This window comes from Schistocerca serialis, chromosome 2, assembly GCF_023864345.2.
Source record: "Schistocerca serialis cubense isolate TAMUIC-IGC-003099 chromosome 2, iqSchSeri2.2, whole genome shotgun sequence".
Lineage (NCBI taxonomy): Eukaryota > Metazoa > Arthropoda > Insecta > Orthoptera > Acrididae > Schistocerca > Schistocerca serialis.
The window spans coordinates 665,256,665-665,284,598 of NC_064639.1; the positions used below are offsets into that span (position 1 = coordinate 665,256,665).

Below are 27,934 nucleotides of genomic sequence, written 5' to 3' on the forward strand. Positions count from 1 at the left end.
ATCATTACTCTCACAGGCCGTGTTACAACTATCTATTATGTGAACATTTTAGGTGATCAGGTCCACCCTATGATGCAATGTTGTCCCCCAACAATGATGTCATATTTCAGGACGATAATGCACCAATTCATACAGCCAAGGCAGTACAATCGTGGTATGAGGACCATGAAACTGAACTGCAGGGTCTTCCATGACCAGCACAGTCCCCGGACTCGAACATTTTCAAACCCTTGTGAGCGGTAATGGAGCGCAGATTCCGGAGAAGATTTCCGCCTACCTTGTCACTACGGAGTTAGAAAAGGTTCTGATCGAAGAGTGGCGTAATATTCCACTGGGTACTATACAATCATTACATGCCAGTCTTCCAAGAAGAATCGCAGCTGTATTACAGGCAAATGGGGATCCAACCCCTTATTATTAAACTATTCCCAAGTAAGTACAGGTGTTGACATTATTTTCTCTTCCTGGTGCTTCTCTATACCCGGTTATCCAACCGGAAAAAGGCGACGTACAATTGAACGTGGAGTCCGGAACACGTTTCGTTTCTGGCGAATCTCCACTATCGTTGAGAGGTGTTTGTTAGATTAGAAAAACAGATACAGAAGTCCGTGGATTCTATGCCGCGACCTTTTGGTTGCCAGACATTTGCTAGACCACCAGGCTGTGCTCGGATTATGCTCAAGCTTCGCTGCCATCAGAAGTTGCAGCGGCTTACAGGTAATTCCAAAGCCATCATTTCACTGCGGCGGCGTTTATATCATCATAGCTCAGGCACTTTCCACGGAATATATATATATATATATGTTAAGAGCTGCTTGGTAACTTCAACCGCCTCCATCCAGACGGAAAACGAACACCATCCAGACATTTACTCCTCTTATCAACTTTAAACCCACCCCACCCAATGTACCTCGTCAGAGTTCCCTCCCCCTCCCTTCCCTATATTCTCTCCACCACCCCGTTTTACCCTTCCACCTTCCTTTCCCTAGCCCCTTTTCCCCATCAAATTTTTGGCCTCACTAATACTCCTTATTTCAAACGCTGTTCTATCCCAACAGCAACTCCTAACCCTTCGACACATTCGCACCAGTCCCCCATCCATATACCTCCTCCGTTCTACCCTCCTCAACGTTCAACCGTTCCCCTTCACCAACAGACTACCTGCCCCAGAGCATGTCCTTCCAGATTTACAGCCATTGCACTGCTTCTGTTTAGCATCGGTATTCTGCATCAAGTTTTTTTGGAATGTTTTTAACTGTAATCTTATTGTTTTTCTGTTTTGTTTACCTTTTATTACAACTGTTTTTAACTAAAAGCGAAGGAATTCATATCTCTTGTATATAAAAACGTCCATTTTGTTTTTACATTTAAATTCTTTTAAATTAATTATAAATATATCACCTTCCTGTTTATTATTCTGTCATATCATTTACATTTTCTTGTCAGTTTGCTGCAAAGCTGACAGACCCCTCCCCTGCATATGGTGCAGTGGGATGAAATAACAACAAAGGGTAAAAAGAGCCTCTTGTTCAGTAACAAACAAAAACATTTACGGAGACATTAATATTTTAAACAGTTTTGATGTTGCTGAGTTATAGTCATACAATAATTTTTAAATGAGCACACCGCCATTTGACCGTATTGTTGTTTATTTAATTACAGACAAGTTTTAGGCTTTTAATTCCATTTTCAAGTGATTGAAAATGGCATAAAAGGCCGAAACCTGGGTCGTAATTAAATAAACAACAATACAGTCAAATGGCGGTGTTTTAATTTAAAAAGTAATATTTTAGATGTGCTTGATTTTAACTGACGTTCGTGAATTCAGTCATGAGGTAAGAAAAGTTGGCTGCTTACTTCAGGGGCAGAGGGGTAAGAGAGGGGGGATCGATTTATTGTTCGTTTTTCAGTGCCGATAACTAACAGGCACGTGCGACTCGTACCGATCAGTTTTCGTGTATATTTAATCAAGAATTGCTAAGTTCCACTAATTCTCTTTCACACTTTTGATTTACATATGTACTTACTGACCAATTAACGTTCCTGTAAAGGTTTGTTGTTTTTGTACTCACTGATCAACTAACATTCTTATAAAAGTTTGCTGCACATCTAATCAGGAGTTGTTAACTTCCACCAATTTTGTTTTGCACTGGTAATTTACATTTGTGTTTCTTAAAAATTAAAAGGTTTTAAAATTTTACTGTTTGCAACTGTTAAATTTTTATTAAAAGCAGTTTCGTCAAACGAAAATTCTTAATGATATTGCAGTGTAATTTGTCTAGCAATTTCTATTTATTACTGTGCAAAAGTTAATTTTGCTGCTCTTCGGATGTTGTAACGTAGAACTTAAAAAAAGAAAAAAAAACAGCATGCTCCACTTCGCAAACCAGTGCTCCCTGCTGTTTCACAGAAAATGAGAATGGATTTAAAGTGATGTGAAGTCCTGGGCTCGACAAAACGAATATAAACGGTTATTACAAATGATTGAAGCGATTTCACAGCTCTACAATAACTTTATTATTTGAGATATTTTCACAATGCTTTGCACACGCATACAAAAACTCAAAAAGTTCTTTTAGGCATTCACAAATGTTCGATATGTGCCCCTTTAGTGATTCGGCAGACATCAAGCTGATAATCAAGTTCCTCCCACACTCGGCGCAGTATGTCCCCATCAATGAGTTCGAAAGCATCGTTGATGCGAGCTCGCAGTTCTGGCACATTGTGTCTGTTCACTTCACCATTAAGAAAAAATGTTGCTTCATCACTGAAAACAAGTTTCGCACTGAACGACTCCTCTTCCATGAGCTGTTGCAACCGCGCCGAAAATTCAAAGCGTTTGACTTTGTCATCGGGTGTCAGGGCTTGTAGCAATTGTAAACGGTAAGGCTTCTGCTTTAGCCTTTTGCGTAAGATTTTCCAAACCGTCGGATGTGGTACGTTTAGCTCCCTGCTTTCTTTATTCGTCGACTTCCGCGGGCTACGCGTGAAACTTGCCCGCACGCGTTCAAACGTTTCTTCGCTCACTGCAGGCCGACCCGTTGATTTCCCCTTACAAAGGCATCCAGAAGCTTTAAACTGCGCATACCATCGCCAAATGGAGTTAGCAGTTGGTGGATCTCTGTTGAACTTCGTCCTGAACTGTCGTTGCACTGTTATGACTGATTGATGTGAGTGCATTTCAAGCACGACATACGCTTTCTCGGCTCCTGTCGCCATTTTGTCTCACTGCGCTCTCGAGCGCTCTGGCGCCAGAAACCTGAAGTGCGGCTTCAGCCGAACAAAACTTTATGAGTTTTTCTACGTATCTGTAGTGTGTCGTGACCATATGTCAATGAATGGAGCTACAGTGAATTTATGAAATCGCTTCAATCATTTGTAATAGCCCTGCAAGAGCTACTTATTGTTACAAATTACTTATCACTTTAAAAAAATAACAGCAGATATTTGTAAACCTCAAAATGACTCAATAGACAGAAAAGAGTGGTATTTCCTTTCCACATAAGTTTTATTTTTATCACAGAGGGCCGCATGGCTGTTAATGCACGCCTATGTGCGTTACCCGCGGTCTGGTACTTGACACGTTACCGCCATTTTTTGGAAATATCACCGAATTTCATTCCACGATGTCATTAGGTGCATCATCTGTGTTTTAGAACCTGACAATTGGCGATGCTTGGCGATTCTAAGCAGCTGCACTGTCTGCTGTCTGTGCTGTGATACGCGTTACTATTCAACAGCATGACGGTTCAAATGGCTCTGAGCACTATGGGACTTAACATCTTTGGTCATCAGTCCCCTAGAACTTAGAACTACTTAAACCTAACTAACCTAAGGACATCACACAACACCCAGTCATCACGAGGCAGAGAAAATCCCTGACCCCGCCGGGAATCGAACACAGGAACCCAGGCGCGGGAAGCGAGAACGCTACCGCACGACCACGAGCTGCGGACGCCCGAGGCAGGATTCGAACCTGCGGCCGTAGCGGTCGCGCGGTTCTAGACTGAAGCGCCTAGATCCGCTTGGCCACAACAGCATGAAGGAATGGCACCCGACTATATTAAAAGACTACATTAAAACACACATCAAAAAATGTTTTGCATCACCTCCGTTCCGAGAATTCCGGAACCTGTACAGAAGATTGGAACAGAGATCAACATAAACATCATTTCCGCCATTTTCATTGTTCATCAAAACCACACATTGCATGTTTTACCACCATACAGCGAAACCTTCAAAGGTGGTGGTCGAGATTGCTGTACACGCCGGTGCCTCTAATACCCAGTAGCACGTCCTATAGCATTGATACATGCCTGTATTCGTCGTGGCATACTATCCACAAGTTCATCAAGGCATTGTTGGTCCAGATTGTCCCACTGCTCAACGGCGATTCGGCATAGAACCCTCAGAGTTGTTGGTGGGTCACATTGTCCATAAACAGCCCTTTTCAATCTTTCCGAGGCATGTTCGATAGGGTTCATGTCTGGAGAACATACTGGCCACTTCAGTCGAGCGATATCGTTATCCTGACGGAAGTCATTCACAAGATGTGCATGATGGGGGGCGCAAATTGTCGTTCATCCATGAAGACCAATGCCTCGCCAATATGCTGCTGATATGGTTGCACAATTGGTCGGAGGATGGCAATCACGTATCGTACAGCCGTTACGGCGCCTTTCATGACCACCAACGGCGTACGTCGGCTCCACGTAATGACACCCCAAAACACCAGGGAACCTCCACCTTGCTGCAGTCGCTGGACAGTGTGTCTAAGGCGTTCAGCCTGACTGGATTGCCTCCAAACACATCTCCGACGATTATCTGGTTGAAGGAATATGCGACACTCATTGGTGAACGTGATGCCAATCCTGAGCGGTCCATTCGGTCCATCTGTACCGTGCTGCATGGTGTCGTGGATGCAAAGATGGACCTCGCCATGGACGTAGGGAGTGGTTCAAATGGTTCAAATGGCTCTGAGCACTATGGGACTTAACATCTGTGGTCATCAGTCCCCTAGAACTTAGAACTACTTAAACCTAACTAACCTAAGGACATCACACACATCCATGCCCGAGGCAGGATTCGAACCTGCGACCGTAGCGGTCGCGCGGTTCCAGACTGTAGCGCCTAGAACCGCTCGACCACAGCGCCGGCTATTTCACTTGCCAGTTGGTTTTAGTTTTCTTTAGCAGTGACGCCACACCGGGAGTGAAGGTGCGCATCATGCAGCCTATTGCGCACGGTTTGAGTCGTAACACGACGTCCTGTGGCTCCACGAAAAGCGTTATTCAACATGGTGGTGTTGCTGCCAGGGTTCCTCCGAGCCATAATCCGTACGTAGTGGTCTTCCACTACAATAGTAGCCCTTGGGCGGCCTCAGCGAGGCATGTCATCGACAGTTCCTGTCTCTCTGTATCTCCTCCATGTCTAAACAACATAGCTTTGATTCACTCTGAGACGCCTGGACACTTCCCTTGTTGAGGGCTCTTCCTGACACAAAGTAACAATGCGGTATTGACCGTCTAGGCACGGTTGAACTGCAGGAAACACGAGTCGTGTACCTCCTTCCTGGTGGAATGACTGGAACTGATCGGCTGTCGGACCCCCTCGGTCTAATAGATGCTGCTCATGCATGGTTATTTACATATTTAGTCGGTTGTAGTGACATCTCTGAACAGTCAAAGGGACTGTCTGCGATACAATATCCAAAGTCAACGTGTATCTTCAGAAGTTCTGGGAACTGGGGTGATGCGTAACTTTTTTTTGATGTGTGTATATCTGCGTGACGACTCAACTGTCTTGTCCCAAGTTACACAGGCGACGTACATCAAAGATATTGTCTTCTGCATAATTTTGGAAATCCGCGAACCCTCTTAAGCTAGGCTGTCTCCTACGTTCCCGCAGTTTATCATTATTGCCGTTTCTTAATTTTTTAAATGTGATATGACTTTATCAACTGTAATAAACAGGTTGATACCAAACTCCACCGATGAAATGTAGATGGTTTTTCAAGAACATTTTCGGAGGATTCTGTTATGAATAGCTCTTAATCTCCGTGGCTAGTTACAGAGTAACCTAATTTCGTTTGATTCCTGAGGCAGATTTATCTTTGTGTCAGTACTGCATTGAAAATAACTATGCAATAGTGCAAATGTCAAAGGCATGTACCGTGTGTCTTGCTTGGAAACAAACCTGTACCATTAATACTCGGTGCTTGCTGTTGCTAACAGTTATGCTACCGAGCCAGGTGGTGCAATGGTTAGCACACTGGACTCGCATTCGGGAGGACGACGGTTCAAACCCGTCTCAAGCCATCCTGATTTAGGTTGAAGTATCTGCACTATCAGAATAGACATGGGGAAAACACAAGTCCAAAAACAATTTATTGGACTCACCAAAACGAAACAATAATACAATATCCAAAAGAACAACCGACTCGATCCCGACTGCGGATCGTCACAAACACAAAATAACAAATAACAACAATAATAGAAAAAGATCCATCTCTTCATGTGAAGCGTACACAAACAGTTCTTCAACGTTCAGATGTTCGTCGACTATACCAAAATAGTCGGCCAGCTAGAAGAGCCGTCTGGCCGTGGCTGCCGGGTCGGCAGCTCTGTATCCTTCCGAGCGGTGCGTCGAACTACCTTTTGCCGGCAGTGCCCCGCCTTATAAAGCCAGATGGCGGATGTATCTTGCTGGAACTACTTGCGATCACGTGCTTGGTGTAGCAAAGTAGTCCCTAGACTAGCTGCGATCTCTGGTGAAGCTGTTTTGCAGGCTCCGCGAACGGGTAGCGGTCCCTGGCGGCCGTTGGTGGAGGCCTGATGCTATGTTGTGTTGTGACCGCCGGTAGGTCTTTGTTTTGACAACACAGACGACGTAGGTTTTCCTTGTGAATATACACCCTGTGATGCAGGCATCCCGTGATGGTTAGATGTAAAGTGGGATGCCAATGCATTAGGCGCTACAATGTCCGAAGTGTGCGGCCACAGCATAGGTTTTCTGTGGTTTCCCTAAATCGTTTCAGGCAAATGCTAGGATGGTTCCTTTGAAAGGGCACGGCCGGTTTCCTTCTCTAATCCGAGCTTGTGCTCCGTCTCAAATGATCTGGTTGTCGACGGGACGTTAAACACTAATCTCCTACTCCTCCTCCTCCTCCAACAGTAGTGACCACTTTGCTCTTCATCCTTAAGCTTGCTCGGTTCTGTTACGGGTTTGTTCTTGCGGTACTGTTTGTTTTTTGTTAACAGTGACACACAACGGTAAAGATAGGTATATTCATCAAGAATATGGCCATGGGTTCGCCACTGTCACCAGCCATAGCTAACTTCTTCATGGAGGATTTCGAAGAACGAGCGTTGAACAGTGCTCCCTTACGTCCATCCTGCTTCTTCAGGTATGTTGACGATACATTTTTAATCTGGCCACATGGCAATGAGGCACTGCAGCAGTTTGTTGATCGTTTGAATGGTATACATTAGAACATAAGATTTACAGTGGAGGTGGAGAAGGATGGAAAGTTACCCTTCTTAGATGTACTGGTGGAGCGAAAATCAGATGGACGTCTCGGACATTCTGTGCACAGAAAACCGACGCATACAGATTTATATCTAAACGCGCGTAATTTTCACCACGCAGCTCAGAAGAGAGCTATGCTGAACACCTTGGTGCACAGAGCAAGGACTATTTCGAACAAGGAGCATCTCGGCTCCGAGATTAACTATCTGACGACGGTATTCATAAAAAATGGTTATTCTGATCGTGATATCAGATCTACTCTGGCGAATAAACCAAGAAAGGACGCTGTTCGAACAGATCAAGAGGACCAACACATCGCGCGGCTACCATTCTGCGGTGCAACGACCAGCAAGATCGGCAGAGTCCTGAGCCGGCAAGGAATCAGACCAGTCTTCCGGCCACCCAGGAAGATTAAGGAAATGCTGCGACCCGTGAAAGATAATCTTGGCCTGAGAGTACAGGGAATTTACAGCATTCCTTGAGAGTGTGGCAAAAGTTATGTGGGCCAGTCTTTAAGAACGGTCGCCGATCGCAGTGTGGAACATCAGCGTCACCTGAAATACAGGTATCTAGAAAAATCAGCGGTGGCTGAGCACAGTTTGTTAAATAAACATAAGATTTTATTCGATGAAACAAGACTACTTGCTCACGCTTCAAACTATTGGGACTCTATCATCAGGGAAGCAGTTGAAATTAGACTCTGTGAAAATAATTTCAACAGAGATTCCGGTTATGCACTCAGCAATGCATGGAAGCGCGCAATTGATATAGAAAGAGCGCAGAGGGAGACTTCTTACATTCCTCGCAGTTCTCCGCCTGTTGCGATGGATGGCGCTGCAAGCAACGCTGGATAAAGCGCGCAAACAAAATCTATGGATATAGAGGCCGCCACCTCAGTACGCATCGGTTTCACCGTGACGTCATACAGCCAATGAGAAGCCGTCCACTGCTTATAAAAGCGGAAGCCTCACCGGTCCACGACAGTCAGTTTTACCCCTGACGAAGTTGACGGAGGTAGTCATCGAAAGCTTGGGATTTTATCCAAGTTTGACACGGCAAGTAAACCGAGAACTTTTTATGCAAGGACTCTGTCGCGAAAAACTTCGTAGTCATATGAACAAACTGATCTCTCAGGTTAGCTTCTACCGAGTATCCCATCCTTCTGTAAATAATTTGTGCCAGTATTTTTCAAGTATGATTTATTAAACTGAGAATTTGGTGGTTTTCATAATTGCCAAGACCCGCGTTCTTTAGAATAAGGATTTTTACATTCTTCTTGATGTCTAGGGGAATTTCGCAATTTTGCCTATCTTATAAATCTTCTATATCAGGTGGAATGGTTTTGCGATTGCTAATTCTCCCAGTGGTCTCAATAATGCTAAAGAATTTACTCCACACCGGAGCCTTTCGCATTTTAAGTCTTTCATTCCCCACGCAATTTTTTTCGCATTTTCGTATCTCCAATCTCTTCATCATTTACTTCATTTTATTTTTGTATCATGTAGTCTTTTACAGAATATAGTCTTCGCTTGTTCTTATTTCGATCTCTAACGACACTGTCCCACAATTTCGAAGTTTGTGCTAAAATCCTGACGCGTCCGTATTCTGTAGCGAGAATCCTGGACAAACATCGTTCCACAAACGCCGACTTGTTAGGATACCTTAGTTCAATGTGCCATAGTGTTCTCGGAAGCGATTTTCGTTGTGCGCACTACTTCTCCAGTACCTTTCTTGTCAAACTGACACGGAATCTATGAGGTTCATTCAAATGAAACTTGGTCAGTACGTCTACCTTTGCCTTACACGTAAGGTGGCACAATGTAATTGCGGGTATGATGGCGCCATCTATTGGTAGAGAGACTGACGCGTGCGCACCGTTTGATGTTGCATAGCGCCAATGTGGTTTCACTCCGAAGAGGAAGTGGTCACATAAGTTATCGTCCACTATCGAACATGTAGGCGAGTAAGCAGGAACAACGAGGAGTGATTCGATTTTTGGCGGCGGAGGGAGTTGGTGGCCATGGAATGTATCGGCGGATGAAGGTTGTGTACGGTGAGTACAGTCAGAGTCGTTAAAGTGTTGTGGAATGGCGCAAACGATTCCTTGAGGGGCGCGAGTCACTGGAAGACGATGTTCCTCCTGGACGGACTCATCGTGCTATCACACCGGAAATGGTTGCGGAAGTGAATGCTGTAGTCTTGGACAACCGCAGAACCACCATGGACGAGATCCATCGGTTACTGGGTATTAGCGTGGTCACCGCCCACACAATAATGCATCAACACTTGAACTTTCGAAAAATCTGTGCGCCGTGGGCTCCCCACCAACTGACCGCCGAAGAGCGGAATACTCGAATGGCGCTGTCTTTGAGTCATCTGCAACGTTATCATGAAGAGGAATATAGTTTTTTGTCGCATATTGTCGCAGGTGACGAAACATGGTGTCACCATTTTGAACCGGAAAGCAAGTGTCAGAGCAAGCAGTGGAAACATGCGATTTCATCACCTGCAAAGAAATCAAAGGCCATGCACACTAGTTCTGGTAATCTCATGATGTCCTTATTTTTTGACCACAAGTTCCCACTGCTTGTTGAGTTCCTGGAACGGGGAACCGCCACCAACGCCTAGCGTTATTATGCCACTTTACAGAACCTTAAACGAGCCATCAAGTCGAAACGCCGAGGCATCTTGACCAATGGCGTTATTCTCCTGCATGATAATGCCCGCCCACACACGGCCAATGCGGTGAAGACGACATTGCAGCAGTTTCGTTGGTAAACGCTCGAACATCCACCGTCCAGTCTCGATCTTTCACCGCGTGACTTTCATGTGTTTGGACTTCTAAAACAAGCTACTCGCGGATATCGATTCGCAACGGACGACGAAGTGTATGGGTGGGGCCGACAGCAGCCTACTAGCTTCTTCAAGGATGAAATCGGTCGGCAAGTGCCGCAGTGGGATAAAAGTGCCTACAATTTTGGCGACTATTTTTCAGTATGAGTACTGTGTATAACTACGTTTCTGAGTTAATAAAATCGTTACCGTTACTTTACACTAGTAACCGGGTTTCATTTGAATACCCCTTATACTATACCCTGGCCTTCCGTGAACTGAGAACTTCTTTGTGTTATATCCTAGCCAGTAATGCCACCCGAGCCCGCTGCCAAAAGGTTGGCAGCATCAAAGTCCGGACGCCGTCCGCATAAGCAGCGCCAGTGAGACAGGAAATCGCCGCAAGTCTGCGCGCGCCACCGCTGGCTTCTGGTTTCTTAAGCGCTGGAGTCGCGAGCGCTAGGACAGTTCTGTATTCGCCGCTCAGTTGTATACTCGCCACCGAATGGTGTACTTGGTAGTCAGTTGTGTGTTCATCGCAGCAGAGTTGTTGTTTGTCGTCAGCCGACGCTGACCTAGCCGCTCCGACTCGAACTAGACAGATTTCTGTAGACACGGAGTTCACCACGGTGTTTCTGTATCTTCGTTAATAAAGATAAGTACCGAATTTTATTTAATCAGAGTGTTTTGGTTTTCATCTTTCTGTTCACTGTTCCAGCGGACCGGTCGGCCCGCTATTAAAAGTGTGGCGGTGACTTCGTAAGCCGTTTCTACAGCGAATTGTTTGTCGCTACGAACGCCGCCACAAAACTGGCGACGAGGACTTCCGAACTCGTGTGCATGGCTGGTTCAACTTGTTTCTGGTTATACTAATTATAGCGATAAAATTTTGGGGGCTGGTTTAATTTGTGTTCACTATGTCTGCCGAATTACAACAGTTGATCTTGTTACAGAGTCAGCAAATACAAAGTCTGGTGGACGCAATCGCCAAACAAGCGGCTAATCCTCCAACACAAAAGGAACAAGCACAGGCAGCACCACCTTTCCGTGCTTTTGATGCATCAAGAGAAGAATAGCGAGAATATTTCGCGCAGTTGCAGGCGCACATGACAGTCTACAAAATCACGGGTACTGAGCGGCAGCTTTATTTAATTTCCACTGCAGGCGTGGAAGTCTATCGACTACTTGTAAGTTGTTCCCGGAATCCCAGCCGGAAGCTTTAGACTATGACGTTGTTGTTAACAAGCTTGCTGAGTATTTCGAGTCGCGAGTTCATGTGGCAGCAGCCAGATTCAAGTTCTTCAGATTAAAGAAACTGCCACATCAATCTAATAAACAGTGGTTAACAGATTTACGGGGCCTCACCCGTCAGTGCCGATTTAATTGTGTGTGTGGAGCTTCCTACAGTGATGTCATGTTACGAGACGCTATTACTCAAAACATTGCCGGTTCTCGTATTCGTGCTGCTATCTTAAAGTTGCCTGACCCGTCATTAGAGACTGTGATGAACATCATTGAAGCCCAAGATACTTTTGACTATGCTGAGTGTGAGTTAGATCAGCCATGTATTTCTCAAATTGCCTGTGCTAAGCAAGTTATGTCACGCCCGCGGCCCCACCGGCAGAGTCAGACTGTAAACACTAGCCGGCCGCGTCATGTTAAACACATTCGTCAGCCGCGTGTGCAAAATGATAGAGTTAAGTCTTGCCCTAAGTGTGTTCTTGCTCATCCTCGTGAACGTTGCCCGTTAAGAAACGCGGTTTGTCACTTTTGTCAAAGGAAAGGACACATCCAGACTGTTTGTTTGCGTAAACGCAAGAACAATTCTAGTGCTGCCCAGCTCATGGATATTCATGTTCTTCAAAGCCAGCCCGCCCAGAAGGTCGCGTTTAAAGACTCTTCCACGGTTCGTGTGGGTAATAAACTTGTTCACAATAAGCCACCCACCCAGCCCTCTGCTATGCGACCCAAGCGTAATTCAAACGCTGTAAAACGTAATGTACAGACTGCAAGTGAAGCGGGAGTTGTTGTTCCACCCGCCCAACCCACGAGTTGTCGTACGCAGCGAACACGCGCTAAACGCGCTGATTTTGTGTCTTCCGCCTCCACTGCACCGATCCAGAGACGGTGTAATAAACTATTTGTGAAGCTACGCATCCAGGATAAGACCTTCAATTTTCAATTAGACACTGGTGCGTCTGTGACTCTCATAAATAGTGCTACGTATGCGGCTATCGGCCGCCCTAAACTTTCAGCGGCAAAACATTCTTTGGCTACTTATAGTGGAGAACAAATTCCTGTGTTAGGTGTATGTAGCGTGCCAGCCACATTCCGTGGCAATACCAAAACAGTTTCATTCACAGTGCTCCGCGCTACAGACAGTGTAAACATTTTCGGATTAGACTGTTTTGATTTGTTTGGCCTGTCTATCCAAGACAATGTGTTGCAAATTAATTCTGTTGTTGTTCCTCAAGACAGCATAACCGATTTGTGTAAACGATACAGTGACATATTTAAAGACGAACTAGGTTGTGCTGCGAACTTTGCCGCTCATATTACGTTAAAAGATAATGCTCAGCCTCGATTTTTTCGTGCTCGTCCAGTGCCTCACGCCCTCCGGGCACCTGTAGCAGATGAACTTCGTCGTTGGAAAAACAACGGTGTTATTCAACCCGTTTCAGCGAGCCAGTGGGCTTCTCCCTTAGTTATTATAAAGAAACCGTCTAGCAAGTTACGTTTGTGTGCTGATTTTAAGTCGACAGTTAATCCTCAGACTGTCATTGATTCTTTTCCTTTGCCTAGACCGGACGATCTGATGGATAAGTTAGGGGAAGCTCGTTTCTTTTCCAAAATTGATCTCCGTGAAGCATATTTGCAATTGCCCCTCGACGAGCAATCACAACAGTATTTTGTCATAAACACGTCGTTGGGGTTGTTCCGTTTTCTGCGTTTGCCTTTCGGTTGTGCGTCAGCTCCAGCTGTTTTTCAGCGTTTTTTGTCACAACTTCTGGCTAATGTGCCATCGTGTTGCAACTATTTAGACGATATTGTTGTGTCCGGTCGGACGCCTGCTGAACATTTCCATAATTTGGAGTGTTTGTTTACAGTGTTGTCTCAGGCAGGCCTACGTTGCAACATCGATAAATGTTCATTTTTCCTTACGGAGATGGAGTATCTGGGACATGTTATTAATGCTCAAGGCATTCATCCCTCCCAGTCACATTTAGCAGCTATTCGTGATTTGCCCGCCCCTCGCAATCTGCATGACTTGCAAGCAGTTCTTGGCAAATTGACATATTATATTAGGTTTATACCTAATGCATCACAGATTGCTGCACCGTTGCATCGTCTCCGCCGTAAGAATGTTCCGTTTGTGTGGTCAGCTGATTGCCAATCAGCCTTTCAGCAGCTTAAAGAGGCTTTATTGAATGATCGTTGTCTGGTCCATTACGACCCTAACAAGCCTCTGGTGTTAGCTTGTGATGCCTCTTCTTTCGGCCTCGGTGCTGTGTTGTCTCACCGAGTCGGTAACACCGAACGTCCTATTGCGTCCGCATCTAAATTGCTAAACAAAGCTCAGTGTAATTATAGCCAATTAGACAAGGAAGCGTTGGCTATTGTGTTCGGTGTCACAAAATTCCATCACTACCTCTATGGTAGACCATTCTATTTAGTAACAGATCACAAGCCCCTGACGTCACTGTTTCATCCGTCTAAACCAGTTCCTCAGCGGACAGCTCAGAGACTACAACGTTGGGCTCTTTTGTTATCACAATACCAGTATGAGATACTGTATCGCCCTACAGCTCAGCACGCAAACGCTGACGCTCTTTCTAGATTGCCGATTGCTGCGGATGATGTCTTCGATTCCTCCGACGACTCTTGCCATCAGATTGACGCCGATGAGCATCAATCCCTCCGGGATTTTCCGATTGATTATCGTCAGGTGGCACGTGAGACAGCTACGGATCCTCATCTGAGTTTACTATTACGTTTTGTTCAACGTGGTTGGCCGTCCAAGGCAAAGGACATATCGGATCCTGTGGTTCGTCGCTATTATCCGCAACGTCATCTGTTGTCTGTTTCGCACGGAGTTTTGCTGTTACGCACCGAGAATGACCAGCTTCGTGTAGTGGTTCCCCAAGTGCTCCAATCCAAGGTCCTCGACTTGTTGCATCAAGGTCATTGGGGAGTGGTCCGCACCAAGCAGCTTGCCCGCCGTCATTGTACATGGATCGGCATTGATAAGCAGATTACGCAGATGTCTACAGATTGTTCGACGTGTGCCGAACACCAAGCTGCTCCGCCTCAACGCTATTTTGAGTGGGCACGCCCTGCCGGTCCCTGGCAGCGAGTACATATTGATTTCGCTGGCCCATATTGGAATTCTCGTTGGCTCATCGTGATAGATGCATTTAGTAATTTTCCGTTTGTTGTGCCCATGCAGTCTACAACGTCTGCACAAACTATACAGGCGTTGACTTCAATTTTTTGTATTGAGGGTCTTCCAGAAGTTTTAGTGTCTGACAATGGTCCACAATTTACCTCTGCTGAATTTGAAAGTTTTTGTTCTGCCAATGGCATCCGCCATGTTCTTACTCCGCCGTTCCACCCTCAATCGAATGGTGCAGCGGAACGTTTTGTACGCACATTCAAGGATCATATGGACCGCCTTCGTGCTACGCACTCTCGTCAGCAGGCCCTCATCACGTTCCTGTCGTCGTACCGGACCACGCCACGCGACGGCCCTTCGCCTGCGGAGCTTCTCCACGGCCGTCGTCATCGCACCCTACTACGGTTGTTGCACCCCCCGGATCGACCCGCCGCTTCTGAGCATCGCACGCGTTTTCAGCGCAACGACGCCGTTTTTTTTCAGAGTTTATCACGGTCGCCGTCGTTGGGAACGTGGTGCCGTGATAAGTGTCCAGGGTCGCGGTTTTTATACTGTTCAAGGTGCTACTGGGGTGCACAGGAGGCATCAGAACCAGTTGCGCCGCGCTGGCCGCCCGGATTCTGCCCCTCGTTCTTTGTCCACAGATTTGGTCCGCGGCGGGTTCCAGCCGCGCCTTCCGACTTCGCTGCCGCCCCCAGGGCAGCAGCAGCAGCCGTCGCCGCTACCACGCCGACAGCCCGTCCCGTTGATGCCTCCCGCGCAGCTTCATCCGGGAGCGCCCCAGGTGGCCGCTCCGGCGCCTGCGGTCCCTCTTCAGTCGCCACCGCCTTCGGAGCTGATGGACGTCGACCCCTCAGCCGGGCCGCCTTCCCAAGCGGTGGCTGTGCAGCCTGTCCTGCAGCCGCTTTCCTTGGCCACCCCCAAGGAGTCTGACACCGCAGCGCCTTGTCCGGCGCCCACTCAGCAGCCGTCGACGCAGCGTCAGGAGACGCTGCCTCTCTTCGTGGGTCCCGACGCCCCGTCGCGTCCAGTACCAGAAGCTGCGCCCGTGGTCACAGGCGTGCACCCTGACCTCGGTTTTCAGTCGGTGTTTCCCGAGGCCCCGCGCAGACAATGCTGGGGTGCGGACCGGGGACTGCCACCGACAACAGTCTCCGCCCCGGTCTCTTCTGCTACGCCTGCGGCCAGACCCCTCCCCCGCCGTCGACGCTCGCCACGTCATTAGTCAACGACTGTGCGGCGATTTGGGGGGGAGGAGTGTTATATCCTAGCCAGTAATGCCACCCGAGCCCGCTGCCAAAAGGTTGGCAGCATCAAAGTCCGGACGCCGTCCGCATAAGCAGCGCCAGTGAGACAGGAAATCGCCGCAAGTCTGCGCGCGCCACCGCTGGCTTCTGGTTTCTTAAGCGCTGGAGTCGCGAGCGCTAGGACAGTTCTGTATTCGCCGCTCAGTTGTATACTCGCCACCGAATTGTGTACTTGGTAGTCAGTTGTGTGTTCATCGCAGCAGAGTTGTTGTTTGTCGTCAGCCGACGCTGACCTAGCCGCTCCGACTCGAACTAGACAGATTTCTGTAGACACGGAGTTCACCACGGTGTTTCTGTATCTTCGTTAATAAAGATAAGTACCGACTTTTATTTAATCAGAGTGTTTTGGTTTTCATCTTTCTGTTCACTGTTCCAGCGGACCGGTCGGCCCGCTATTAAAAGTGTGGCGGTGACTTCGTAAGCCGTTTCTACAGCGAATTGTTTGTCGCTACGAACGCCGCCACAAAACTTTGGTTCCCCCTAATAACGCCCATGTTTTATTGGTCAGGTAGAAGATCGGGCTTTACTTTGTGTCTTTTCGGTAAGCAGTCAATTTTTCCTGATAGCGCGCCAGTATACTCTGTAGAGGCTTGGCTGCATCTTTCACCATAGCTCTCGATCTCCACAGGCTGTACTGTAGTGGTAGGGCGCAGAGATCACATAATTTGCCGTTCCTAATAACCGTTTTTCTGGAACAATGTTCTGAGGCATTCCATTTCCCGGAAGAGATTTTCTGCAACTGAGATCGTGCGCGCCCTGTATGCTAACGTTCTGAGCGCTCTACTCCTGTGTGCAGGGGGGTGTCTGTGTTCGTGCATGTAAGATGAGTATACGTCTCGTTCTGCTATACACTGTGGCCCAGTGTGCCAACTGCTCTTCTCTTGACAATGACGCTCAGGAATGATGACTTCCCTATGCATCAGTCTCCATAGTTAATCTGAAGTTAGGATGTGTGGAGTTTAGATATGCGAGAAGTCACGGAGATTGTGCCTTCCATTGAGCCATATAACAAACGTGTCGTCCACATAACGGAAAAGGAAGCGGGCTTTCATTTGAATGACTTCAGGGACTCTTACTGGGAGTGCTCTGTGCTAGACCTACATTAGGGAGGACGACGGTTCAAACCCGCGTCCGGCCATCCTGACTTGGGTTTTCCATAATTTCCCCAAATCGCTAAAGGCAAATGCCGGGATCGTTCATTCGAAAGGACACGGCCTCTTCCCGTCTCCATCCTTTCCTAATCCGAGCTTGTGCTCTGCCTCTGACAACATCGTTGCCAACGGGACGTTAAACACTAATGTCCTCCTGCTCCTCCTCGAAGTTCTCTGTGTACATATGGCAACCGTTGGCGATGGTGGGCTGCCCATTGCATTTTCCTCCCTCTGCCATACTATTCTTCATTAAATAGAAAATTCCTGGGGTTCTCAGGGGAGACATTCGATCGATGTGTTTCAGTGATTCTTGTAGAGGCTCCATGATGAATTAACACGTTGTCTCAATCTTTGAGCCTAGTGTTGAAGCATTTGACAGAATCCCGAGATCTGTGATTGTGGTGTATTTATCCACAGAGGGGTTGACTATTTCAGGGGTGTTGCCAGTACTAGCTGACCAAAAGTAGCCGGATACCTGTTAGTGGATATTAACATTAGTTGTGTCCACCCTTCGTCTTGATCTCTGCTGGAGGCACTTCCAGTGAGGTCTCTGAATGTTGTGGAGGGACGTCAGTTCGTTCTTCAATAAGAACAGAAACCAGTGATAGTACTGGTACTGAACGCTGGAATCTCTGGCGAAGTCGACGTTCGAACTCATCCCAAAGTTGTTCCCTTTGCTTCAGTTGGGAACTGTGGGCAGGCCAGTCCATTTCAGGGACTTTATTGTCCACAAGCCATTGCCTCACAGATGTCGCTTTATTACAGTGTGCATTATCATGCTGATAGATCAATTATCGTCTCCGAACCGACCGCCTATACAATACGCAATGCTGTAAAACGTGTTTATATCCTTCCACATTTAGTATTTTCTTAAGCGTAAGAACGTGGGCACACCATAGCCATGAAAAACACACCCATATATTAACATGATCTCCTCCGTAGCTCACTTTTGACATTACACATTATGACAGGTGACGTTTCCCAGGCATTCGCTGAACCCAAACTCTTCCACCGAATTGCCACAGGACACGGCGTGACTCATCACTCCCCGTTATACCCTGTCCAATGGCGTCGCTCTTTAGAGACTTGAACTGTCGCTTAGCTTTGACTACAGAAATGTGTGGCTTATGAGGTGCTGCTCGACCATTGCACCCCATTCTTTTTAACTACCTGAAACGCCCTGCTTAACCCGCAGGATAGGGCAGATAGTATAAATTTCGGAAAAGGGGACAAAATAAGGGGCTGTCAGTTACACTCGAACATGCAACTTTATTATTTGACCAAACATTTAAAGAGCCAAAAAAATTTTTTTTCAAACACACAACTCTAATCTTTGGGACACAATTACCGGCTGAAAGCCACTTTAATTAAAAAACCGCTGAAGGCAAATAACTTAAAACGCACAAACATAATCAGAAATTTAAAAGGCAAGCCTTATCTTAAAACAGTTCTTTAGTTAGGCTGAAGTAAAGAAGTTAAATTCAAATCGGCTCAAGGCCTAACACTTAAAACTCCATAACATTATTTTTTTTGAATACCAAAGGCCTTACGTGGAACAGTTCTTTAATTTAGGCTGAAGGCCTTAAGAGCAAAGAACTCAAACTCAAAATCGGATAACGCCCAAAACTTAAAATTCAGCAAAATTAAAGTTTTTAAAATGCCAAAGGGATTACGTGAAACAGCACTTTAAACTAGGCTGAAGGCCTTAAGAGAAAAATAACTGTAATTTAAAACAAAAATAGGGTTGAAGCCATACAAGTACAAACAACAAGAACAAATTAAAAAAATAGGACAGTACAACCAAGGGCGTTCAGGTGTTCAAGGGTCGCTCTGGAATTCAAACACTAACGCTCGCTTAGGTGAGACAGGCAGTCGGCACAACCATTTTCAATCCGCTGGGAACCCAACCGACAGACAGTCAACAGACCAATGATCAAGATCAGTTCCACTCCACACTTGCACCAAAACTCAAACGATGCTCACAGCGTAGACTGGAACAACAACCAGAACGGATCACAGACAACCCATAAGCGGTGGACAACCCAAATACACGTCGTCTAATCAGACTACCGACGAAATGGCCAAACAAGGTCGTTTCCACTCAAACGTGTGTGTCGGCAGTCGTCGGGCGAGTGATGGCTATCCTGTCCTTCCTCGCTGCTCCACACCAACCTACCAATTCAGAGCCAGTACACCGATAACCTTTAAATAACTTTTCAGTCAAATCACATAAACTACACACAGTTTCACGAACACTTACACGAAGAACTAGACAATGTTAACGGCAATGCTGAGCAAAACAAGGACGAATCACGACTTGGCACACACAGCCAACCCATAAGCGATCGCCGGCCAAATGTACGTCGTCTGACAAGAGAACCGACCGACGATCAACCAAAGTCGTCCACCACTCAAATCCAGCTACACACAATTTCACAAACACTTGGACGAAGAACGCGACCAATGCTAAAGCAGTGACTGCGCAATCACAAGGACGCAGCACGAGTTGACACACACACACCGCCGACCCACAAGCGATTGGCGAGCAAATACACGTCGTCCGGTAAGACGATCATCCAAGACCGTCCCCACTGACGCCATGTGTGCCGGAAACGGTCGGGCGAATCATGGCTATCCGAACCTCTCTGCCGCTCCAACGCGACCGAACTTCTGCCGCGTCCCAACTGTCCGACTGCCGGGTCCGAACTCCACTGCTGGCGCGTTCCAACTCTATCGACGACACACGACGACCAGGAAGTAATAACAGTCCAGCAAAGATAATACAGCAGGGCCTATAGCAATAAGCGCTGTTGCTGCCGCTCACTCAGTGACACCAGTAATTGAAAATTAACATAACGAGGCGGCAGTACGGTAAAAACAGGGTGTTAAATAACAGATGGCACTAACACGAGGCAAGCACGGCTCACTACCTACTCACAGTCACAGGGCTAACTAAACTTATGGTAGCACTTTGGAACGCATGAGTGATTCCATCTACTGATTTGGTGCGATTTTTTACAGGTGTTGCGTGTTGATATTTGTAATTATACAGGGTGTTACAAAAAGGTACGGCCAAACTTCCAGGAAACATTCCTCACACCCAAAGAAAGAAAATATGTTATGTGGACATGTGTCCGGAAACGCTTGAAATGGTTCAAATGGCTCTGAGCACTATGGGACTCAACTGCTGAGGTCATTAGTCCCCTAGAACTTAGAACTAGTTAAACCTAACTAACCTAAGGACATCACAAACATCCATGCCCGAGGCAGGATTCGAACCTGCGACCGTAGCGGTCATGCGGTTCCAGACTGCAGCGCCTTTAACCGCACGGCCACTTCGGCCGGCAATCCGGAAACGCTTACTTTCCATGTTAGAGCTCATTTTATTACTTCTCTTCAAGTCACATTAATCATAGAATGGAAACACACAGCAACAGAACGTACCAGCGTGACTTCAAACACTTTGTTACAGGAAATGTTCAAAATGTCCTCCGTTAGCGAGGATAAATGCATCCACCCTCCGTAGCATGGAATACCTGATGCACTGATGCAGCCCTGGAGAATGGCGTATTGTATCACAACCGTCCACAATACGAGCACGAAGAGTCTCTACATTTGGTACCGGGGTTGCGTAGACAAGAGCTTTCAAATGCCCCCATAATCCATGAGGTCAGGAGAGCATGGAGGCCATGGAATTGGTCCGCCTCTACCAATCCATCGGTCACCGAATCTGTTGTTGAGAAGCGTACGACCACTTCGACTGAAATGTGCAGGAGCTCCATCGTGCATGAACCACATGTTGTGTCGTACTTGTAAAGGCGCATGTTCTAGCAGCACAGGTAGAGTATCCCGTATGAAATCATGGCGGTGAATCGAGGAAGTACAGTACATACTGACGAAACTAAAATGAGCTCTAACATGGAAATTAAGCGTTTCCGGACACATGTCCACATAACATCTTTTCTTTATTCGTGTGTGAGGAATGTTTCCTGAAAGTTTGGCCGTACCTTTTTGTAACACCCTGTAGACACTCTGGAAATATTGATTATCCTTGAATGAATGTTCTATATTCCATGATGTACGTTCCTAGGAGAGAAATAAATTAATGTTGTATTGGAATCACGGTGCTGTGTGTCAGTAATATTTTGGTGCCAGAACCCGGGAAGAAATTGTGATTTCCTGCGTGATTTCAACAATTAACGGCTTACTTCACACTGTAGGAAACAAGAGACGACGTCGGACCGCATCACAAGCTAAGTACATTCCAATATAATATGATCGCATGAACTGGTTGCTTCAAAACAATTTTTGGGGCTTTGTATTGCAAACCTGAAACTTGCACTCAGAGTAGCTAGTTTTGTTAAAAGGTTTTCGTTCACTTACGTTTGCGCATACGCAGCTTGTCAAACGTTTAAGCTATTCACAAGCGCTCTCGTAAACAATCTTACAACAGCCGTCTTTAGTAAGACATAATGCAGGACGAATCAGAGATACAGTTAGCAAACTTCAAAAGAAAGCGAACTAGGGAGAGGACTAATGCTACGCGGTTTTGTGCGGCTGTTGATGCTCTTACCACAGAAAGCCCGTTTGATGATTTTGAACATTACAGGGAACGTCTTCAAGAAACTCTAGAGAAGCTCGTTTCATTAGATGACGCTATTCATAATTTTCTCTCTGGTGATGAATACAATGCAGACGTGCTGAGCTTTGAGGCATATACAGACAAAGTCAAACACGCTATACAGAAGGCTACAAAAGCAATAAATTACAAGCTTTCAGCCACAACGTCGCAGATGAATATCGCGTCACCACCAGTGCTCACACAACCAACTGTATTCCACTCTGTCAAGCTACCAACAATTAAGCTTGAGTCATTTTGTGGAGATGTCGAAATGTGGTTCCGCTTCTGGGAACAATTTGGATCGACCATTGATAAAGACCCATCCCTTTCTACAGTCAACAAACATGTTTTCCTACGAAGGTATCTGTCAGGCGAACCGAAGTTGCTAGTAGATGGAATACCTATAACGGCTTAACACGTATGAAGAAACAAAGAAAATTTTATTGAATAGATACGGAGATAGCAATCGCATTACACAGACGCACCTCGATTATTTGGATGCGTTAAGGCCTGTACAGTCAGCGACACCTGAAACGCTGAACAGTACATTCCTGGAACGTAACCGTCGTATTCAAGCACTGCGTGCCGTAGGAGAAGACGTCGTGGCATACTGTAAAACTCTCACTCCGAAAATTCTGCGTGCATTTCCCGCTGAAATGTGCCAGAAATGGGTCATTCATGCTAGAAGAACCGAAGTAGCGGAAGGAGATGTACTGAAACTACTTAACTTTTTGGACGAAGAAGGTCTCAACACAATCCTGATCAGCATAGAAGCAGCACTAAACTCTAGACCAATTACGCAAGAGGGAGAGGAATCTGAGCCACTGACGCCCGCACATTCTCTTGTAGGTGATCGACTCACAACACTACCTACTGGTCCAGAATCACCAGTTAGAAAGGACTTGTCCAAGGAATTTCAACGGCTGCAGAAGATGGTAGAACACTTCTGGAACCGGTGGAAGAAAGAATATCTGATCCTGCTCAAAAACTTCCATGAAACTCATCAACCAAGGCCAGATTCAGGAAGACTCCAGCTGGGTGATGTCGTTCTTCTACGAGAGGATGTTCGTCCACGACACATGTGGAGGAAGGCGCGTATAGAAGATCTTCATGAAGGAAGAGATGGGAAAATACGAACTATAACCTTACGAACTTCAGAAGGGTCCATAATCTCACGTCCCGTTCAACTGGTCATTCCTCTAGAAGTTGACCAGGGTGGGGAGGGTGTTGCGGGTTGATATTGGTAATTATAGACACTCTGGAAATATTGATTATCCTTGAATTCCATGAGGTACGTTCCTCGGAGAGAAATAAATTAATGTTTTATTGGAATCACGGTGTTGTGTGTCCGTAATAGCCACCCTCCGCAATGCTCCACGGTGTGTGTCGGTACACGAGGACTGCCTGGTCTTTTTAACTTTTGTCGACACTTCGCATTTTCGCTTCACAACCATATCACCAGCTGTCTACATGACCAGCTTTAGAAGGGTTGAAACGTCCTTGATGGATTTGTTACTCAGATGTCATCCAGTGTAATGTCCATATTCGTAGTCACCGTGCGGAAAAATGCTCCTCGCGAAGCACAAAAAATCAATATGGCCCTGTTTAAAAGACTGACTGAAAAATGGGCTACCTGCTGTATCTTTCTTCCTTCCTCAGCACCTTTAAAAATGTTCTAAAAAATTTTGACACGCGAACATATTTCCGCTCTTTTAATACGCGACTCGTCTCTCAATCTCACGAGCTCACCAAACTGTAACTGACTCATACTCAGTAAACCATTCTCTCTCACTCATTCAGCTCAACTCATTGTCATTATCTCTCTGTGTTTCTGTAACTGTCACTGCCCCTGTCACAAAGCCACATCGGCTTCTTTCTTTCCTACCAATATTATCTCATCTTACTCCCTCTCTCTCTCTCTCTTCTTCGTTCACATTGTCACAGACTGTCTCAATATCACAGGCGCTCACCCACTTCCGCTTTCTCCTTTTCTTTATCCCTGTCCCACTGGCAATTCTCCTTTATTGTTTCTTTAGCACTGTTAACTATGTTCCACTGCCACTGCTCTCTCTTTCTCTCACATTGCCATTGCTTCCTTCGCTCTTTCGATGCTTTAACCACTGCACACTAACTTCAAATATTTGTTCATACATCTCTATCTCTCCCACTGTCACCGTCTGCTCCACTCTCAGCAGAATATTTTCGCATGCCAATATTTTTGTGAGAATTTTTAAAGGTGCTGCCAAAGGTAGAATGACGCAGCTGGTATTCCACTTTTCAGAGTGTTTTAAACAGGAGCATGTTCGCCTTTTTTGTGCTCCGATAGGACCATTTTTCCCGCTAGTTTCCTCCTCCTCCCTGCAAGAACATGGCATGTCACTCATATAGAAAGAACTTTATAGGTCAATAATATTTTGATAGATCACTTACGTGAAACTGAAATAATGCACAACTAATTTTACACCTTATATCGGATTTTATATGCACAAAGTTTTGTAGTTTCGTATGTGCTTCGGTACTACAACATAGGGTTCTCAGAACCCTTCTGATTGATGATGGAGAAACTTCACAGCATAGTTCACTGTTCGAAGTTACTTAATAAACTACGTTTTCGCAACACTCAGTGTACAAGTAAGATATCTTGGAATCTCTAGGATACGAGTAAAGCTATGAAGTTTCTCGTGTTTTCTCAGGAACCATCCATGAAGTATATGGTGCCTCTACAAGTTCTTTAAGGCGCACCGTAGACCACAGGTAAAGCAACAAAATACGAACGGATTTGATACATTTGCCTAAGCTGAAGGAAGTGTGTAGTAATCAAATTTTGACACTGTACTATAGTATACTTACAGTAAGATGATGCTTCTGTTGGGTATAAAAACGGTCCCTTGCCAAAGGGGTATCTAAAACACTTGACCCTACCTTTCTACCACCAACAAAACCCGAGGAATGGGCCCTGGAAAAATAATTTTACTGCTCGGAGTTTTGGAGGATACATTCTAATAGATACTGGAAGAGACAGAGACAGAGAGAGAGAGAGAGAGAGAGAGAGAGAGAGAGAGAGAGAGACTCACCAGGAAGGAATTATCCGAATGGGACGAATTAATTGAATGATTTGATCTCCAGAAAGAGCTTCACAAATTGAGCAAGTTATTAACGCGTTGGTCCACCTCTGGCCCTCATACAAGTAGTTATTCGGCTTTGCATCAACTGATAGATTTTCTAAATGCCCTTCTGAAGGATATAGTGCCAAATTCTGACCAAATGGTGCGTTAGATCGACAAAAATCGAGTTGGTTGGGGGGGCACAGCCCATAATGCTCCAAACGTTCTGAGTCTGGGTGAGATCCGGTAACTTTGCTGGCTAAGGTAGGGTTTGGTAAGCACAAAGAGAAGCAGTATTGGCGGCGCCAGTGAGGTTGGTAACCGACCATTGTCTGAAGCGGTTGCAGACATGTCTTCGCTGGTCACCGTGGCTCATTTCGAATCGGAACTAATCATTTAAGACAATTCTACTCCAGTCAATATGGTTCCACGCCGAATGTGCCCGACACCACTACAAACGGCCTTGTTGGTCTACAGAGGCCAACGGTAGTAGGCCCAAGGGGCACCGTGACCCCAGCCGCCTTTCTGTGAGTCGTCTGTTAACAGTTCTTGTGGTCACTGGAACCCCAGTTGCACGTCGGATCGATGATTATGATGAATGCGGGCTCTGAGCGCCTCTCTATCAGCTGCTCGGTCCTTACGTTCTGCCTCTCTCAGTCGTCCATCTTGACGCTGTGTTTGACCATGGTTCACCCATCCTGTCAAAGTCGTCGAATAGAGGCATCGCTCGTACTGAAACGTCGACCGATTCGCTGATTACTCCAGTCGGCTTCTTTGAGGCCAAATACCCGTCCTCTCTCAAATGCTGACATCTGCGTATATTATTTCCACGACTGTGTGCGAGACATAGTTAGTGTCCAAGTGAGAACACGAAATAAAGTTGGCGAAGACTTTATATCCTGTTCTCGACATGTCCCCTGTTTGCTGTCTTGCCAGCTGCGTGGTTGTGGAATTGTGCTGCAGCGAGTTTACAGTTTTGCATTTTCTGTCGATACCTATTCGTCTGTAAAGAATTCGTGTTAGTATTTTGCAGCCGTGGCTTATTAAACTGATAGTTCGGTAATTTTCACATCTGTCAACACCTGCTTTTTTTGGGATTGCCGGCCGGAGTGGCCGTGTGGTTCTAGGCGCTACAGTGTGGAGCCGCGTGACCGCTACGGTCGCAGGTTCGAATCCTGCCTCGGGCATGGATGTGTGTGATGTCCTTAGGTGAGTTAGGTTTAATTAGTTCTAGGTTCTAGGGGACTAATGACCACAGCAGTTAAGTCCCATAGTGCTCAGAGCCATTTGAACCATTTTTTTTCTTTGGGATTGGAATCATTATATTCTTCTTGCAGTCTGAGGGTATTTCGCCTATCTCATGCACTTTGCTCACTAGATGGTAGAGTTTTGTGAGGCCTGGCTCTCCCAACGCTGTCAGTATTTCTAATGGAATGTTGTCTATTCCCGGGGCCTTTTTTCGACTTACGTCTTTCAGTGCCCTGTCAAACTCTTCACGCATTATCATATCGGTTGGTAGGGCATATTCTGAGACTTCAGGGGATCACAAATTTAGTATTGGAGGGAAGCGCGGAGGGTAAAAATCGTAGAGGGAGACCAAGAGATGAATGCACTAAACAGATTCAGAAGGATGTAGGTTGCAGTAGGTACTGGGAGATGAAGAAGCTTGCACAGCATAGAGCAGCATGGAGATCTGCATGAAACCAGTCTCTGAACTGAAGACCACAACAACAACAACAACAACCTATTTGAAAATCAGTTTTGACCAGTTTGCATAACTCCTTCGTGGTGCGTCGCTTTTTTTGTCTAGAATGTGTAAGGCAGCGCATGCTGTCGCACGTATAGCGATAGGGATGTCCGGGCACTCTCCTTCATATTGTGTATGTAGGCGCCTGATTGTTGTGTACATAGTTCCGGGTAGTCAGCGCGTACACAACTTTCCCACTACAGCGCGCCCCGCTAAGCGCAACAGCGCAGGCGCAGCGCTCGTCCGTCTCCGCACTACGAGATGGCGCTGTCTTAGAGATGGACCAAATTCTGCTTCCGCCGATCCGGGTATTAGCATGTAACGCAGCCAATGAGATTGCTGCTAACGTAGAATCTTTTCTCCTCGCGGATCACACTCGCGCAGTGATACCTGAACGCTCGAGGTATTATAACGAGTGTACAAACCTCCGATTAGTCAGTCTGCATTTGTCTGCACCAGTCTGTACCAGTCTGCATTAGTCTGTAGTCAAGTTTCAGTCTGCGCCTAATAAGATTATCATATTCCTGTACATAGCCATGAAGAGAAATGTATAGACACTTTGTCAAGTATCAGAGATATGTGAGAATAAGATTAACGTACCAAGACCAAAGGAACTTCAGATTGTCAGTTGTAAATGGCATCCAGAATCAAGTTAAGTAAGGTTTATGGTTGTTATTATTTTAATAAATGTGTGTGAAAATTAATCAAGTTCAGTTTAAAGTTGGTCACCGTCAATCTGCTACTCTAAGCGTGCAAGTGGCATTTCTATCGTCTGACCTAACGGCGGAAGATAAACACGCCACGATAAGACCACGAGACATATTGCTGACACTCGCCTACTTCGTTAGAGCGACAAGTCAGATAATGTGATGGTGTGTGTACCGAAGGTCTTACAGTACGCACACCACATGATGTTGCTGACAATAGGGCGAAGGCCACCTTAGGGAGTCCATGAAGTCGAGGCTGTACAGGTCCTAGTACTAACAAGTACGGAGTGCGTGTGAATGACGGCCTCGTTGTTGGGCGCAGCCCGCTTTTCTTGCCTGCCGGACGCGGCACGATAGGCGCGCGCTCAGCGACGCCCGGTATGCCGGCGGGCACGCGGCCGCCCTCCGGAGAGTCGATGAACCGCGGCGGCGGCGGCGTCTGCTGGAGGCTGGGACCGCCGCCTCCGCCTCCACAGGCCGCGGCCGCCGCGGTTTAAATTAAGCCTTAGCCGGGCGCGGCGAGGCGGGGCGTCGCGACCCACCCT

At 46.4% G+C, this 27,934-nt stretch overlaps 1 protein-coding gene across 1 annotated transcript; it reads left to right on the plus strand.

Moving 5' to 3' along the window:
* The first annotated feature begins 674 nt into the window (after nucleotides 1–674).
* LOC126456316 (sterile alpha motif domain-containing protein 1-like) lies at nucleotides 675–27,891 on the plus strand. Its single transcript, XM_050092067.1, has 3 exons — nucleotides 675–717; nucleotides 15,397–15,782; nucleotides 27,712–27,891. The coding sequence occupies exons 1-3, from the start codon at nucleotides 675–677 to the stop codon at nucleotides 27,889–27,891; spliced, it is 609 nt and encodes a 202-aa protein (XP_049948024.1).
* Nucleotides 27,892–27,934: the final 43 nt, after the last annotated feature.

Bases quoted from the DNA above. Each gene is read 5' to 3' on its own strand.
- LOC126456316 (XM_050092067.1), top strand. From the start codon at position 675: ATGCTCAAGCTTCGCTGCCATCAGAAGTTGCAGCGGCTTACAG. The intron at 718-15,396 runs GTAATTCCAAAG...CTTTGTCCACAG, and splicing joins GAAGTTGCAGCGGCTTACAG to ATTTGGTCCGCGGCGGGTTC. The intron at 15,783-27,711 runs GTACCAGAAGCT...TGTTGGGCGCAG, and splicing joins CCGACGCCCCGTCGCGTCCA to CCCGCTTTTCTTGCCTGCCG.